General features: G+C 41.7%; 2 protein-coding genes across 2 annotated transcripts; both read right to left on the bottom strand.

The window, feature by feature from the left end:
- Positions 1 to 9,248: 9,248 nt before the first annotated feature.
- fbxo4 (F-box protein 4) lies at positions 9,249 to 13,292 on the bottom strand. The gene is made up of 7 exons (XM_070964155.1): positions 12,983 to 13,292; positions 12,162 to 12,436; positions 11,859 to 12,079; positions 11,433 to 11,508; positions 11,162 to 11,334; positions 10,805 to 11,028; positions 9,249 to 10,694 (listed from the first exon to the last, which is right to left on the bottom strand). The coding sequence occupies exons 1-7, from the start codon at positions 13,145 to 13,147 to the stop codon at positions 10,611 to 10,613; spliced, it is 1,218 nt and encodes a 405-aa protein (XP_070820256.1). The 5' UTR covers positions 13,148 to 13,292; the 3' UTR covers positions 9,249 to 10,610.
- Positions 13,293 to 13,346: 54 nt separating this feature from the next.
- Positions 13,347 to 17,557, bottom strand: rimoc1 (rab7a interacting mon1-ccz1 complex subunit 1). The gene is made up of 6 exons (XM_070964157.1): positions 17,232 to 17,557; positions 16,443 to 16,552; positions 15,316 to 15,462; positions 14,844 to 14,975; positions 14,536 to 14,650; positions 13,347 to 14,428 (listed from the first exon to the last, which is right to left on the bottom strand). The coding sequence occupies exons 1-6, from the start codon at positions 17,323 to 17,325 to the stop codon at positions 14,193 to 14,195; spliced, it is 834 nt and encodes a 277-aa protein (XP_070820258.1). The 5' UTR covers positions 17,326 to 17,557; the 3' UTR covers positions 13,347 to 14,192.
- Between the last annotated feature and the right edge of the window lie 22 nt (positions 17,558 to 17,579).

Below are 17,579 nucleotides of genomic sequence, written 5' to 3'. Positions count from 1 at the left end.
TCAGTCTGTAGCTAAAAGGTTCGATATGCCAACTTTACATGTAACCTGCGCACAGTACGTTTCACAGCACACCACGAGCGTTTGTTTTACTATCGTTTTCTATATGCAAATCAAATCCTCCGAGAGCCTTGCGCGCGAGAACGTAGGAGGGGCTGTCCTGGGTATACGTGCGTGCGCGCGCGCGACCACTTACGTGCACGTGCGTATTAGTGTTTCTAATAAACTTGGCGTGGAAATAACAGAACGGGATAAACAGTATGATCCATATGATGGAGCATATTTAAACCTGCAGGAAGCTCAGCTGCTGGTCAAAAATGCAAAACGGGATTAAAAAAAAAAATCTTAAACATACAGGCTCAACAGGCTGTGTAGTGTTTTATTCCACTTGTTATTAATGATGTTTCAGATGCTGTTGATGTCTGTCTTGTCTGTCCCACCTGTCTGTCCTCAGCGTGTGTCAGTGCTTTCTCTGCACAGAGTGTCTTTTTTTTTTGTCTCCTTATCCATATCTCCTAGCTCGACTCCACTTCACAGACTACATTCACCTCCCCCCATGTCACCCGGCTGGCCCGGATGGCATCAGCCCCAGACTGCTCAGATCAGCTCTGTGGGGTCCTGCCATACATCTTCAACATGAGCCTCAGTCTGGAGAGAGTTCCAGCCCTTTGGAAAACGTCCTGTGTGGTTACGGTCCCAAAGACCACGCATCCCAGGGAGCCCAACCACTTCAGGCCAGTAGCCTTGACCTACCGCCTGATGATGAAGACCTTGGAGAAGATTATACTGAACCACCTCCGTCACCTTGTGGGCAGTGAGCATATCGTCAAAACATCAGCGTGGAGGACGCGGTCATCTACCTGCTCCATCGATCTCTTCCCATCTGGAGCATACTGGAAGCACGGTGAGGGTCATGTTCTTCAACTTCTCCTGTGCTTTTCAACACGATCCAACCATCACTGCTCGGGGGAACCTGGAAGGAGCCGGCATAGAGTACCACCTGGCTGCGTGGTCCATAGACTACCTCACCAACAGAGCACAGTATGTGAGGCTTCGCGACTGCGTGTCCAATGTGGTAGTTTGCAGCACAGGGGGGCTCCACAGGGTACAGTGCTCTCCCCCTTCCTCTTCACCCTCTACACATCAGACTTCAGACACAACATCAACAGCTGTCACATTCAGAAGTTCTCCAATGATACAGCCATCGTTGGATGGATCATAGGGGAAAGAATTTGAATACAGGGAGGTTGTAACCAACTTTGTTGACTGGTGTGGACTAAACCACCTGCACAAAAACCGCAGTGAGATGAAGGAAATGGCAATTGATTTCTGAAGGAATGTACCACAGACTACAGCAGTGAACATCCAGGGCTCGGACATTGAGATTGTGGGGGATTACAAATACCTAGGTGTTCACCTTAACAGCAAACAGCCCTGTACAGGAGGGGCCAATGTTGTCTGCACCTGTTCAGCAGACTGAAGTCCTTTGGAGTATGTATGACACTGTTAAAAAGATTTTATGATTGTGTGGTGGCATCTGCAGTTTTCTATGCAGTGGTCTGCTGGGGTTGTGGAAGCTCTGAGAGGGACAGGAAAAGACTAAACAAACCGGTCAGGAGAGCTGGCTCTGTCCTGGACTGCCCTCTGGACACCATCGAGGAAGTGGGTGAGAGGAGGATGTTAGCCAAGCTGACGCTGATAATGGACAATCCATCCCATGCCTTGCACAAGACGGTGGGGGGCTTAAGCGGCTCCTTCATTAACAGACTGCTGCATCCAGCCTGTAAGAAAGAAGGCTACTACAGGTCCTTCATCCCAACATCTGTCAGACTTTTTAACTCCAGCATCATGTAATGTAGCACTGTGTTGATGCTGTCGTTCTCAATTCTACATCATAAACCTGTTTTTGATTTTGCACTACTGTTCAAGGCTAATGCTAATGTCTGCTCACATGTATCCATTTCACCTGGTGCAATTTCTAAATTTCTAATTTGTATATTTCTCTCAACTGTGCAATAACACTATTTATCATCCATATTGGCAACTGTATTTTTCTAAACTGTATATATTGTGCATATAAATAGACCCAGTATTTCCCAAGTGAAATAGTATTTTTCTCAGGTGCAATAGTATTCTCAACTGCAATACAATACATGTCATGTCAGTAGTTAGTTTTTCTCAATACGACTACCAGCAACAGTACTTTTTTATGGTAGTTTTTAGTCTGGTAGTTTTGTTTTTTTTTTTGATAGTAGGATTCTTTGGCATTTACTATTTTTAATAATCTGTACAAATGTACATAGACGTGGTTGTTTTTTTCTATTCTGTATCTTGTATACTTCTATATTTTTTATTATGACCTCTTTATGCCACTATGGTTGCTTTTTTGTAACCTGCTTGCTGTAACGACTAAATTTCCCAGGTGTGGGATCAGTAAAGTCCTATCTTGTCTTATCTTATCCTTACCTCCACAGGTTGATGGTGGGTTAGTTGCTGCCGTGTGTGCACAAGGTGACATCAAGAGCTCTATTTTCCCGAATCTTGGCGCGGTGCAGATCACCGTAAAGTGCGCCCTGCACAGTACGTCTGGAGCGTGCAAAACTCGTTTTGTGGCCAGGATAAGCTGGCGCACCTGTTGCGCACTTGGATACCGTGTGAGATCCGAAAGAATACTTAATCATAGTAAAGCTGGGTGTGGTAGAGGCTGTGACAAGCATGGCCAATAGCATTCACTTCTTTCACCACCTTTAAACATAGCTCTCTCCCCGACGTGGCGCACTGACAGTTTGGATATCACGTGGAGAGTTTTCTTCAGAGGAAACTTTTCAACATGTCTGGGATATAATGGCTCAACTACACTGCCGGGAGCAGATGATGGGTCTTCAGAAATGCTCATCTGCCATCACGAGGATCCATTTTATAAATAACTCTGTTTTGTTGCACTACTGTGAAACTGAAGGATCTGCAACGATCTGATGCTTGTTGCACAAAATTTAACCAGCGCATCCGCCGTGCGTAATTGTGCACAACATCACTTCAATTCGACGGCACATGGCACAGATAGGCTACATGCTTTCTGCAGATGCCTGTCAAGAGGGAGGAAAGGCCGTCAGTACATATAACTTTCGTGGATTGCAGAGCAGGTAAGAATCTCTCATCAAGATGTCATCAACACCATAATAGGGATAAAACTGTGTGTGATCAGATGATAGATGAGGATTGCAAAATGAAAGTGAAAAAATAAACAGAACAGAAGGGCTTTGGGTGATCTTAAAAAGATATATTAGTGTGACATCACCGAATAAAGAGACCAAAATATCATGGAACACAGGTTAGATGACTTGTTAACCTGCTGTGATCTGGAGAAAAACGCAGTAGCCGCTGGACGCCATGTTTTTCACACTTGAACTACAGCAGCAGAAAATGCATCTACACGCATTCGAACAGAAACTGCTAAAAATGACATTTATTACAGACTCTATTAATAGGTAAGAGGTTTCACCCTGCAGCAGGGTGGATTGCAGCCCCCACAGACCCCCCCCGCCCCCCAGCTGATGTTGGGAGCTATAAGCAGCTTGTTGTTACGAACGGCAGCGTCTGTCTGAATGCTATGGCCTGTGTGCGCTCACGTGGAGGGTCCACTGGAGGAGTGACGCCACGAGAGGCTCGCCCAGAATTACAGCTGTCAGTGGATATACACCCCCGACCAAAGAGCCAACAATTAGACGGCCCACCCAGACACGTGAGAGAAAAACACACCCATGTACCCATCTTCTGCTGCCGGCTTGCAGGTTTTTCGGAGTTGGTGTGCACGCGCCTCCAAAAACTTCTACAGGCGTTCAAGCAAATTAAAGGCAAGAGTCAGACTAAAGATACGCACACTGCCAATTGCTGTGTCTGTTAGATGTTCACATCTAACAGTGTCTGTTAGATCGAAACGTTGCTCAATTAAAATTGCTGGGACCGTTTGTTACAATGTGCGGATCTCTGTTTTTTTCTGCGCACACATTGCACGTATGTGTCTGCCTGCGTGGACCCTGTGATCGTTTTTCTTTTCAGGATTTGCCTTCCAGTGATCATCCCAAGGCAAATATCCATAAGTGTGAGCAACAGCAATTGCATTATTAAAGCTAAAGCGGCAGAAGTATCAATTGCATGAATCCATGCTGCTCTATTACAGATGGTGAAGTCAGAGCATGTTATGTCAGCCTGTAAAAATGAGCTAACCCATGTGTTCTACAATAAAAACCATCTTAACGGCCTGTAGCCTTCAGTACACACCAGCTCACAGTATGAGTTGATGGTAGGATAGATTAAAAAAATGAGCAAACTAGAACCTATATTATTCAACATGATCACCTTCAGTAGGAGAGACACACAGAGACTGACAGACAAACGTACTGGCAGAAATGAGGCCTGGCGGTCCGTTTTTTCTTGATCTAGTGCTTTTTTTTCTCTCTCTGGCAACACGTTGACATAATTTGTGATGCAAGGGGCAAGAAATGGAATTGGCCTGTCTATACTGAGCGGAGCTATCCCTGTATTTTTATATCCTGTCCCGTTCTGGTTTACAAGGTCCACAAGTTATGGCTTGGCTTTTCCGAGTCCTCCAGTTGCAGTGAACATAAAAACACTCAGTGAGACACCAAGTCTGCTCGCTGTAAATTATGACTTGCAGCCCAGATGAAAAGGCTGTAACTGAAATATATTTAATCAGGTTTGCAAGTTTTTTGTACCATCTTTCAATATGCACACTTATTCCATAAAACAAAAGGTAAATTCAAGCAATATTAGGGTTCCTCCCGTTTGTTGGCAGTTCAGCAGACGTGGGGCACTATGTCACATTAATTACCACACAGAAAAAAACACTGACAAGCATTTGTATGTATGAAATGACCCCTGAGCATGTCCATGAAGCAGTCAGCTACAGGACAGAGAGCTCTGATTGGAGGAGAGTGGGGGCGTGCATTGAATTAGTTCCTTTGTTATGGAATACTCATTCCTGTGATTGTCTGCTCTGACTGATCATGCGGACTTATGCTGTATCGAATGTGACAACAGAACAATGCATCCAGTTCACAGACTGATGCCACTTGGCCTGCACTGGAGGGCTGGAGCTGGCTCCCCTCCGCAGCTACTCCCTCTGTGGGATGTTTGGTGAACACTCTGGTGTCAGTTGTTACAGCAGCCATCAAAGTGTTGTTGCTTTTCATTACTGACATTTATCATTACAGAAGACGTTATCCTCAAGCTTGACACTACTAGCTTTTAAAATGCACACATGCAGTGGAAACACAGAATGGGTTGCCCTTTTATATATTTTGTTTAAATATGTATATATTTTAATGATAATGGGTTACTCTTTTATATATTTTCAATAGGTTTTGGACAGCAATGGAGCTCTATGGAACAGAGGAATATGCTGCATCGGGCTGTAGTCACACAGGCGATAGTTGTTAGCAAGATCAAAATATATAACTGGACTTTTTTTACATTTACAAATTTTGTATTTTATTTTCATCACAAAATTACTGAGAAAATAGCATTTTAAATGGTTGTGTCATGAGATTGTTTGGTTTTCAATTTCTGGGCTGCCGAGCAGAGCATAGTAGTTTCAGGCAACATTAAGTCACAGCCTCATTCTCATAATTGGTTTTCTGCAATAGCATGCTTTTCAATAGCCAAGTAAGATCTATTTGAGTTTGGCTGTCTGTTTTTATTTTCCACATAATGAAAGAGTGCCCTTTGTGTCATCCCCTTCAAGTCACCTGTAATGCATTTAGTGCAGTTCCACGTCTCTAGTGTGGCTTTTCACAGCTAGGTCAGCACCCTGGTGTCTATTACATTAAGATAGGAGAGAACAGAAGGCTACAGGGTGAACACACGCACACACACACACATGCATAGAAATAATAACAGCAGCAGTATATAAGGACAGATCACTCTGCTCCTGGTTTTATAGCTTCTCTATCATGGAATTGTTGATAGACCGAAAGTCACAAATAATTCACTATTAACACTTCTGAACCCTAATCCAGTATTACAAGTCCCTATACTGCCATATATATGACAGCAGGAGGTAGGTGGGGCGGACGCAGTGAAGTGTGGAGGAAATTGAAGTGAATTGGTGAGATTGCAAGGGATGAGCAAGATCCACAGAGTATCAGCATGAGAGCCCCACCATGTGCCAAACAACACAATTAAGAGGGACGCTTAGCCTAATCAGTGAATGCATCATGCAAATGATGTTTTTTTTCAGTGCCTACTTTAATCTTGGCTGTTATTGTAGAATACAAATCAGGGACTTAGCTCTAATGAAAGGAGGATAGAATGAGAAAAGTGGGATGAGACAAAGGTGAATAAGAGGGACAGTGAATGATGGAGATGGTCATGCAAAAAGATGTCTGAGAAAGACAGTGTTGGTTGCTGTGATTACGGTATTTAACCCAGTGAGCAGCGTCTACGGCCAAGTTCATTTTTCATGTCAAAAAATTATTGACACAGCAGCAAATCTTCATTAGATTAATAGTGGTTTCCTCATACTTAACTCTGAATCTGCATGCAAAGCACAGATACATTTACAGCCAAAATGTTATATTATAAGCAGGGCTGTGGTGCTTGTCATTGCAGAATTATAGATTTAGATGGTACAGATGTTGCTTTGAGTGAGTCCACCCCACCTATTTCACGTAGGTGCACAGAAATAATGCTTTCAATAATATGTACTCAGCTGAAAGCTCATCTTAATGTCTATGCAAATCCTAGTAAAAAGAATCACTTATTCTATTTTTATAGTACCTGGTAAATATGGTTCTCCAAATTCAATATTTGACTTAGAAATGCTGAAAAGCTGTAGACCAAGTTAAATAAGGTCATTGCTGGCATAAAATGAGATATTATACATCTCAGTAGCAAGAAAACTTAAGTTTCATTGAGCAGGGGAAACCTGCAGGAATATATAGGAAATGCCTCCAGCAAAACATTCTTCACATTACATTTGTAAACAGGCTAGCTGTGAAACACAGCTGACCATTTTCTCTATTGCTTCAGGCTGCAGAAAGAAGGCTCTAAACCGATCTGCAATAAACTCTGTTTCACACACGCAGGCACAGCTCACACCGGGCTTAAAACTGACACTTTGAATACAGAATTGCTAATAATAAGGTGTTGGAGAGTGCTTTTAACTTATGATAAGGTCACATATTTAAATCGGAGCAATTGTAAGGCACATGAGAAGAGCTTTTTCATCTGTCCCTGACTTTTTTCCTTTTTATACACATAGTACATACCCTGTGTATCCTGGTGACTCCACACATATTTTTCATGCATGGTGTGCTTCAACTGTCTTCATAATGTTGCAGACTTGTTGCATCTGTAAACTGTCTTGGGTCAGTAAATAGGGGTTTCTTCCTCATGACATCATATCCCAGACGCCCCTTTTGATTGTGGAAGACAAGAGGCAGCTGGCCTGGTCCTCATTCACCCATCCAAAACAAGACCCAGGAACCTCCCCCACCAACCCCCAGCCACCATTATGTAGGGACATGTGCTAATGGCTCACAGTCTAAATGCTCAGACCTTGAAAATATCCTATTCAAGCAAGCTCCAGCCGTGGACCCAACACATCCTGGCTTCAAATCCACAGTTGCTTCGTAAATGCAGTTCGTTTTCTTTAGCCTGCATTCACATAAAAGTGGTTCATCTCATTCACATTGTCATTGATTCAGACTGTAATCACAACCTTACATATTCATCTACACTGACAGCGCCAGTCCTTGTCCAGTCTCTACCTCCTCTGGCTCCATCAGGATCACAGAGTAATAACAAAGGATTAAGCAGTGTTATCCCTTGCATACCTGCCCTAACAATGGGCTTCCGTGGTTTTTGTGTTTTTATATATATATATACACACACACACACACACACACACACACACACACACACACACACACACACACATATATATTTTTTTAATGTGGTCCACCATCATTGTTGGACAGTCTGTATGAGCATGAGCATGTATACACACATGCTCACATGGATCTGCACACACTCACACTGTCTTGTTTCCATCAGTTAGGAGGACATTACATTCATTTCCTTGAGACTTACCCTAATCATAACCACTACTTGCCTAACCCAAACCCTTACGTTATGGAGACTTGCATTCTGTGTCCATAAGGAAGGTGACATCCTATTTACAGAGAACAGAGAGGTGTGTTGAGATGAAAAGTCAGATTCTGTCCATCTCTCTCTGTCAGAAACACACACATAAGACACACACAGAGGCCGACTGCTCCATCATTTCTCTTGAAATTTCAGCAGAAGAGAAGAATTATTTTCAGCTTCACTAGTATTCAGCTCAGCTTAATGCACCTAAATTGCACCAATCATGGTCCTATTCTAAACCTCTATGTGTATGAAAGTGATTGTTGAGACTAAGGAACCTTTTAATCGAAGGGCTGTTGAAGGAACGTACTTTTACCAAAGATTTGTGGTTACCTAGGGGACTAGAACAAAAGCACATCCGCAAGGCACATTATCTTGTCATCCTCACACCATCAGGGCATGTGAACACTGTCTCCAGGGACACTGAATATCAAACAGGTGGCAATTTTCGGTGGACAAGCACATTTGAAGCACATTTACCTGATCACTTAAGTGCTGCAATTCAATTCAGTTTCAGAATAACATGCTATGTGCTGATGTTATTGAGAGAGGGACTGATTTTCAGGCTTTCTAAAGAGCCAAGTTGTGTCTTTTTGGAGCATTATTTTGCATTACTGGGATTTGCTTCTCCTTTTTTGTTGTAGGGGTTCTTATAGAAAATGTTTACTTAGTTTGTCAGGATTTTCCTATTTGGTAAACATGTTAGCTAGCTTCAACGTCTATAAAATTTCAAATAAAAGAACAAAATCAAAGGCAGAGCTTTCATTAAGGCAGCACTGAATCACACAGCTGCTAGTAGCACCCCCTGGTGGTCAAAACTGGATATTTTCCACGCTTGCTGTCATGCAGATGTGGTTTTGACTTTTCATTCCAAGGTTGACGTAAGAGGAAAGGAACCACAGGGCAAGACTGTGGCACATTACTTAACAGAGCAGAGAGGAAATACCTTCTGCTGTGCACAATATTTGAAACACGAGAATATGTGCATGAGATAGAAAGAATGAAAAAGAAATGAAAGATGGAAAAAGACGAGACAGAAAAGTTGACTCATATACAAAGAATAGTTCATCACAGTAATTATTCAGCTCATTTTCTGGTTATTTAATGAACATTTAATGGTGAGTAATCAGTGTGGTCAAAACAAAGTGACTCAAGAAAAATCTGCGGTTCTGAAAGCATTTGTGGAACAACGTCACTGTGCAACAAATAAAAGATGTAAACATTTAAGTGTTTTTTAAGTGTTCAGCATTTATGAAAAGGAAACATTTCTTAATTGCTTAACCATAAAAAAATTAAACAGAGTAAATAAACGTAAATGCTTGTATAAAAATCATACCTTTGTAAAAAGTTATACAAGTTGACTTTTTGCTGGAGGGCTGTTGGCACACATGCGTGACTGTAAAAATTTGGGATCAGGAGGCAGAACAGGCAGTGTTCTTGGGGAATAAAATGAATAAATTCCACAAAAACAACTTTCAATACAACTTAAAGTAGTTTGAGTCTGTTTTTTTTGTTTTGTTTACATAATGACATTATGAGCATTTAATAAATCAAAAGACGTGAAAAGACTTACAATCTCCATCCCGTTTTTAATCAAACAGTGGGCCACCTGATTAGTTAGCAGCTCACCAAGTATAAATCCGTGTCGACGCGACACACAAATGACCTTTTATCAACATTTATACCATGGTCTGGGAGAATACTCGACTCTGATTGGCTGCAGGGTGTCCGTTAAAAAGTGTTATAGGACACCTATAAAAAACGTTCCAGTCAAATAGCCTGATTGTTCTAAATTATTGCACTGGCTCAAACGCTAGTTGGTAACCGTGGCAACAGAAACTCGGAAAATTTGTGGTGGATAATATTTATAAAAACGATTTAGGATAGACTTACTTGCTTGATACACATTTAATGATCAGAGTGAATGGTGGATGATATTTCTTGCAATAAAAACGATTTAGGAAACTATCTGTGGACTTTGATTCTTTGAAACAAAATTTCGCATCATCCTCTGGACACACACCAGGGGTAAGAGGCGCACTTGCCCTCTGACATGATACTTTGTATCACGTAACATAACGTTAAGCAATCATCTCACTTCGCGTCGGACGGTTCACGCCACTGCGTCGTCCATTCATTTCTGATAATGGACACCTCGTCGGGCATTATCCCTTACATAAAGTATTATCATAGAAATTATACATTCTTCTGTGGTGTAACTCCTTCATATGGCTCTTTCTGTAGGTACGAACAGGGTCTCTGTTAGCTCTCCCTGCTCCTAATGCAATTCATTAAATTCCACATGCAGTGATCCTCTCCTGAGACATCCAGTGCACATATGGTAAACAGCATACAGTAGCACGTCTCAGCGTAAGGATGATGCAGCAGTGAGGTCTGTGGTTTTAATTCATCTGGCAGCATCAGAGGTTAGGTCACTAGCTACCTTAGACTTTGACTCCAGAACATCTCAGCAGCCAGGCAACGCCATCCAGAAGACCTGATAGGGATTCTGCTACTGTATCCTGCACCTGAATAAGAAAGAGAAACACAAACACGGGTGGAAAGTCTCCTCAAACTGACACTGGATGGATATGGATGCAGTGGAAGCCTTTCGGTTGGTCAAATGTCAGACAGTTACCATCCAGGGGTTAGCCAGTTGGGGTAGGCGGAGTCTCTTTGCTACGTCAACACAGGGAGTCCGACACCTGGCTGTGTTTCTGCTGCTAGCAGTGCAGCTTGTCCTGACTGCTTCTGGTTCTTCTCTGGAGACACAGGAAAGCACCAGCAGAGGCCGGGATGCTGACCCCCCCGCAGAATTCAGCACAGCCTGAATCTGAGCCACCTCAGACTCCCCCTCACCTCCTGAAGACATGTTTTTTCATGCAAATGATCTGTGCAGATGTTTTATATTACAACAACCAATGTGCATGACGTGGCATGGTGATAGCAGAGAAGCAGCAGCAGAAGAAGAAATAGAAATGTCCTCTTATGTTACCTCTCCCAGGCTCTGCATTGGCTACATAGATGAAACCATCCACCACCTGGCACACTTGCCGGACCTGAGGAGCAGGGCTGTAGATTGGGGAGCCTGAGTCATCTGTTCCCTCACAGGTAAAAAGTTTATTACTGATGCTCTGCTGCTGAACTCTGGCTCTTTCCCTCTCTGCCCTTCACACACAAACACAAAGACTTTGGTGACGTATTCACATTAATACTCAGAAAAAGACAAACAGTCGCAACTTACAGGGTAACTTCAAAGTGCATACCTGTTGGTTGAGTACAGAGTCAGGATATTAAATTTGAGCTGGTTGTTGAACATGTAACTGATCCCTGAGCCGACACCTAGAAAAAAACAAAAAAACAGTAAACATGGGTTACATTCTTCAGACATCTTGGCTGACGTTTACCAGTGAAATAACAATTGTGGGCTGGTAGTGTCACCTAGTGGTGCATAAATAAATCTGCAACAAATAAGATGATGTGATTTTCTTTCAATAATTTGTCTCCTGGTTGAGTCTATGTTTCATTGAAATGCATTAATACAATATTTGTGTTATGTGAGCATCACAGTTTTAGGCATACAACCATCTGATTCTAGCGACAGCTTGACAGGAAGCTGGACTTTAAAATTGATTTAGGGGTACTACTGTGTTATTAATGCTGAGAAACGACCAAAAGGAAGCCTATCTCACCATTAATTTGTCTGTGCGGAGTGCCAGACACAGGAAGCACATCTGGTGCGTGCATGAGCCTTCTGACTATAGAGACATCCAGCTGCTCCATGCCAGGGCCAAACATGGCGTAACGAGGTTCAGATGAGGCCACCAGAGACTGAAGAAAGGACGTCACAACATCATATGCCGGCCGTGAAGGAAGCCATTGTTGTCTGCAGGACGGGCAACCTTTCAGGTATCTGTTGAGACAAAAAGACTGGTCGAAAACATCTCCAACAAATTGCTGCCAACTGATACGGGACGACAGAAAAAGACACCCACTCTGACATGTAGTCAAATTTCAATTCCATCACTGTGTCTCCCCCTTCTTCTCTATCCTCCAGGCTCTCATGCTCATCGATTAGTGGTGCATCCAACAACTCCAGCTGGGGCATGGTCACGTGATCAATGGAGGGCCAGTATGGCATGTCCCTGAGCAGGAAGTACCTCCATAGTAACGGATCTCTAACCATGGCCCTCCAGTAACGACTGGTGGCTCCCAGGCGGCAGATATCACCAGGACACAGAAAGGTCATGATCAGGAACTGTACGTCCACCTAATGATGGAGGATATGATGATAATGATGACCGTTTTAACAGGTGATACACCAGGTTTCCACATGACAAGCTGGATGATGCGTTTTACTGATTCTGTGCCCACAAGCCTCATTTTTTAATGTATTTTATTTTGAAAAGCCAACAGAAAAACAAAACAGAAGAGGGTCAACACCAGGTAAGAGATGGACACAGGAAGGGAACTTTCATTATCAATAAAATACACAAAAGGGGACAAATGTAGGTTTAAAATAAACATTAGAGCATCATATTTTCTGGCCTTGCATATCCAACAATCTACCACTCTCATCTGGACATATTATATAATAATGTAGCTGTTTGAAATGGGAGTAGTGTAATAGATCAGATTTTACAAGCCGATTTTATGTGTCGTGTAAGTTTAACACGTGTATATTGGAATATGTATGTGAGCAGAAGTTGAAAGTGAAACACTGATTCTGTCCCTGAATACACAGTTTGACTCAATATGCTAATATGAGACTATTTGACATTAGATGAAAAGCGTCCCGTGAATTCGCCCCTCTCACCGGTAAGGTATCCAAAAATCCCGGCTCGGGTTCTTGTCCGGTGTTTACAACAGGAGTCAAGTCATCTTTGACGTCTTTCCAACTATTTGGGAAATATCGATCTCTGAATCTCCTAAGGCTGCGGATCACTACAGACTCGTTGAGCTGCTGATTGTTTCCTGCCATGACTTCAGACGTCAGCGATAATAGGCGAACGGATGATCAAATATCCACCTGGCCAGAGAAAACAAACGTTGACGTTTCCCTGATTGTCACACTTCCTTGTTGCTGGCGGTGGCAGGGCATTGTGGGTATTGTAGTCCAACATCAAAGTACAGCTAGCCGCGGCTGGAGCTGTTTGAGTCGTAATGCAAAAATAAACGCGTTTTACTTAAAACAACGCGCGTTTATTGTCAACGAGGACATTAAAAAAAAGAAAAATGATCTTTGTCCAAACAACACACATTCTCTATCAATAGTTATACTATCAAGATTATTCAAGTGGCAGAAAAATGGAACTTGCAATAGATGGGAATACAAGTGGTGCATTACAAAGCTGTTATGAACAAATCTGAACATTAAATGGTCATGGATACATCAAACTGGTTTTGATCACCTTTCTTTGCCTTTAGTGTGTACATGTTTATACACACATACATATATAATGTATATGCAATTATAATATATTAAAAGCATAACAAAATGGCAACAAAACAATAAATAAAATGTTACTGTGCAATTTCTGATTTCCAGCTGGATTATCTTCAAACTTGTAACAATCTTAAAAAACGAAACAAAAAAAAAGGTCAATTTTATTAATAACCTTCTTATATTCATATTAATGTTATTATAACACATTCTCAGAGCAAAGTAAGTGCCCCAGTCAACAGTCTGGAATCGGGATGATAACTGCTTTTTCAGCAGGACAGGGACAAAAAATGATTCTACAGCCTCCACTGCAGCCCCCGCCAGTTTTACACCACCTATCTTATACTTTCTAACCTCTCGTTCACCTGCTTTGGCCTGGGCCATTTGGCATGGGATGAGGTTGCCTGTAGACACTGATCCAAAGACTCTTTTCTTCACATACTTTCTCCCCGTGCCTCCCCTTAACCTTCCACAACACTACACCCCACCTGATGGGCTCCATTTTTATTTGGGGTTGACACACATTTGAATACTGATCTTAGATCTGTGCCTGAGGGCAACTTCAACACAGGAGCAGCTTGGTTCACTGTAAAATACTAAGGATCTCCTTGGCATTCTCTGTGTTCCAGCCCTGGCCCTGCAGAGGGCCCTCACAGGCAAGCACATATTTGTTGAGGATCTGTGTGCCAATGTCCCGAAACTGGAGGCGATCTTCTTTGCGATCCATAGTGTCAGCACTGCAGTCCTCGTACTTCACTGCCCAGAAACACATTTCCCCGATGTACATCATTGTCAGCAGGTGTGTGTCTGAAAAGATGCCTGGCCGAAAACATAAGAAGGTAGTGAGTATAATTAAATAGTCAAATTTTCTCCAAATGGACTAAAGCAGCACAACAGTTTTTGTTATTCGAAGATGACATATTTACCTTCAGATAGGAAGCTTGCTGTAGCAGTGTCATGGAGTACAACACCATCGTTGAGCTTCACAGAGTTTCTCACCTGCAGCATTCGCATCAGGTAGCGCACCCCTTCCTGAATACACTGGATTAAAATAACAGCAGAGATAGATGAGCCTGCGTCCTAATATCTGCATATACCAGCAGTAACACTTGGATACTAAACCACTGTTTTCACTAAAACAAAGTACATTTGTTTGGCAGATCCAGTCAAGCCCAAATCTCTGCTCACAAATACAATTTACTGAATCAACTTGGATCTTTTCAAAGTGTGGTACCTTAAGGAATGTGTCCTTGTTTTTCTTAATCCACTGTTTCCGTTGATGAAGAGTGTGGCAGTACATGTACAGCAGAGCTCCACGTCTCCAATAGAGGCATTCCAACAGCTCTAGGCCCAACACAGACTGCACCTACCATGGACAAAAAGACAAGAATAAGGATGTCACACCATGACTAGAAGTAAATGTGCACCCAAAATTATAAACCAACAAGAAAATTAAAGCGCAATAGGCATCTTACTGGGACTACTTCATTATCAGCTCGAAAAGGAAAATAGACAGAAATGATGAGTTATTTTTTTAATGTACCCTTAAACATCTTTTTCCCTCAGAGATGTATTTACTATAAATCACACGACACTTAGTGATGTTGTCCCTCATTGTTGTTTCATGCCAAGCAAATATAGTGTTACATGGAGTACAGTGAGACATATTACCACACAAAATAGTTTTGAGGTAAACGTATACACACTTCTTGTGCTGGTGCTAGCCTCCCCGCCAAAACCTCTGGCTCGGTTAGGTCTTGCAGCAGCTGCTGGATTTTAAATGGTGAACAATCCTCAGGGAACTCCTGGTCCACCAGTTTATTCTCTTCATAAAACGTGATGTCTAGGATCACCTTAATGATGAAAAACAAATATATACCTAAAATTGAATATAATGTGCAAGAAAACTATGCAACATTTTCAAAATCACAAAAATCTCTTGGAGTCATCACAAACAATTACCTCCCTCTTATGAATAAATGGCCTTCTTAAGATCTTCATTAATAAGGTAGATCAAATCAGGGATGACAATGATATTTGCCAGGAAGAGGTAGCTAAAGCTGTAGCCTCTTCTCCAAAATGCTTATTAAACCCCTTCTCAAAAGCAAGTTTGAGATCCTAGCGTCTATACTAACATTCAATCAACTTGAGTGTTCAGTGACAATGAGTTGCTTGACTACTGGTAACTTGATACTAAAAAAAACTCGCTGAGCCATTTCACTCAGGGTATAACCAAAGCTGTTAAAGTTCTACAACTCACCGCAGACTCCAGCTCACCATTGGTATTAATTTTCCTTCATCTAATCATCCCTTAAGGTTTTATACCCACCAAGTTAAGTAATTTGCTTTCCAGCCTGAATATACATTTCACTTCTATGTTCTTCAAGCCGTGGTATTGGTTTCCAAAAAGTAATCCCTAATGGTGAATGTAAAGCATGTGGTTTTTAACTAAAAAGGTAAACTGAGGGCACCTCAGGTTGTTGAAAAAAAAAATAACCCACAGCAAATTTGGTAACTGATGAATAGCTTATGTAATTTATCAAGCAAAACTGGCAAGCATTTGTTGGTAACACCTTCTCAAATCTGAGGATGTTTTCCCCTGGATCATATAATTATACATGACTGAATACTTTATGTTTTTGACTGTTGGTAAGATGTCCCAAGATATCTAATGATCACCTTGAGTGAGAACTGAGATGAGCACTTCACACTATTTCAAAATGTTTTAAAAACTAAACGATTAATTGAACAAAAAGTCACATATTAATCACAAATTAAAATAATCATTAATTCAAGCTCTAGACATTTCATGAGGTTTGACGTAATGAAGTACCTGTGTGTAATCCTGGAGCACCTTGGAAAGGTTGCTACTCTCCCCTCCTTGCCGGTAATAGCTTTTCAACTTGTCTAGTATGGCAGACGCATTCTGTAAATAGTCATCATCTGTGGAAGAACGACATGTTAACATATTACAGATCTAGACTCAAGAAATGGCCTTCAACGTTATACATTTCAAAGTATTTATACACAATGCTTATGCAGAGCAAATCGACTGTCGGTCAAACAGAACAACTTTTAACATTACAGTGTCAAAGGCAAAGGGACTAAGCAACAACATAATATACAATCATGACAGTGAATCTGTAAGTTATGAACATTTCATAATTTTGAAATGTAGTTGACAAATATAAAGGCACATACAAAACAGTGGCTAAGTTACTTCGACAACTAGCTTAACTCTCAATTCTGGTATATTCAGTAATACGCAGAATCATGTTTCATCGCCAGCTAAACGTTTGTCAACAATAATGATTTTTAGCTAACGTTAGCGAACTTAGGCTAGCCATTAACTCGAACATCTGGTCAAAAAGCGACCATCGGTCAGCAGCTATGACTTTGCAAAATAAAAATGTTACCGCCTGTTAGTTAACCGTTGGATAAGTATTATTTATCAGTATGCAACATTTCATCAGATAGCAGCTGTTGTTATGGTTGCAGGCTACGTTTGATAACGGTAGCTAGATGCTAGTTGGCTAACAAACTGAAAAAGAATTTAGCCGCACATACGAAGTGTAAAGAATGGCCACGAGACAAAAGAAAAGTAACAACGTCTTATCGATACCTTGCTTCTCGGCTCTGAGACTAGAACACTTGATGTCTAACTCAAATATCCTTCTCTCCAACTCGAAACCTTGTCGTCTGTAGTCGTCGGCCATGACTAAAAGTATTCGTCACGTGAGCCAGGGATTACTCACGTGCTCACAGAATGTCAATTCTCTGTCCAACACGGCAGTGTTTTGGTGTGTGCACGCGCTAAGTGTCGCTACACACGCTTCATCGTCGCCATTATTTAACCGCATTACTTCTTTCCCCCTTGACTTTTATAAATATAGGTAATGTTGACGTTCACCGAGTAATTCATCCAAGCGCAGAGGCGATGAAAGGGTTAAATTTAAATTAGCTTGCCGAG

The sequence above is a fragment of the Chaetodon trifascialis genome, chromosome 6, assembly GCF_039877785.1.
Source record: "Chaetodon trifascialis isolate fChaTrf1 chromosome 6, fChaTrf1.hap1, whole genome shotgun sequence".
In the NCBI taxonomy this organism is placed as follows: Eukaryota; Metazoa; Chordata; class Actinopteri; order Chaetodontiformes; family Chaetodontidae; genus Chaetodon; species Chaetodon trifascialis.
The sequence above is the reverse complement of the archived record's forward strand: the minus strand, read 5'-3'. Positions and strand labels throughout refer to the sequence as shown.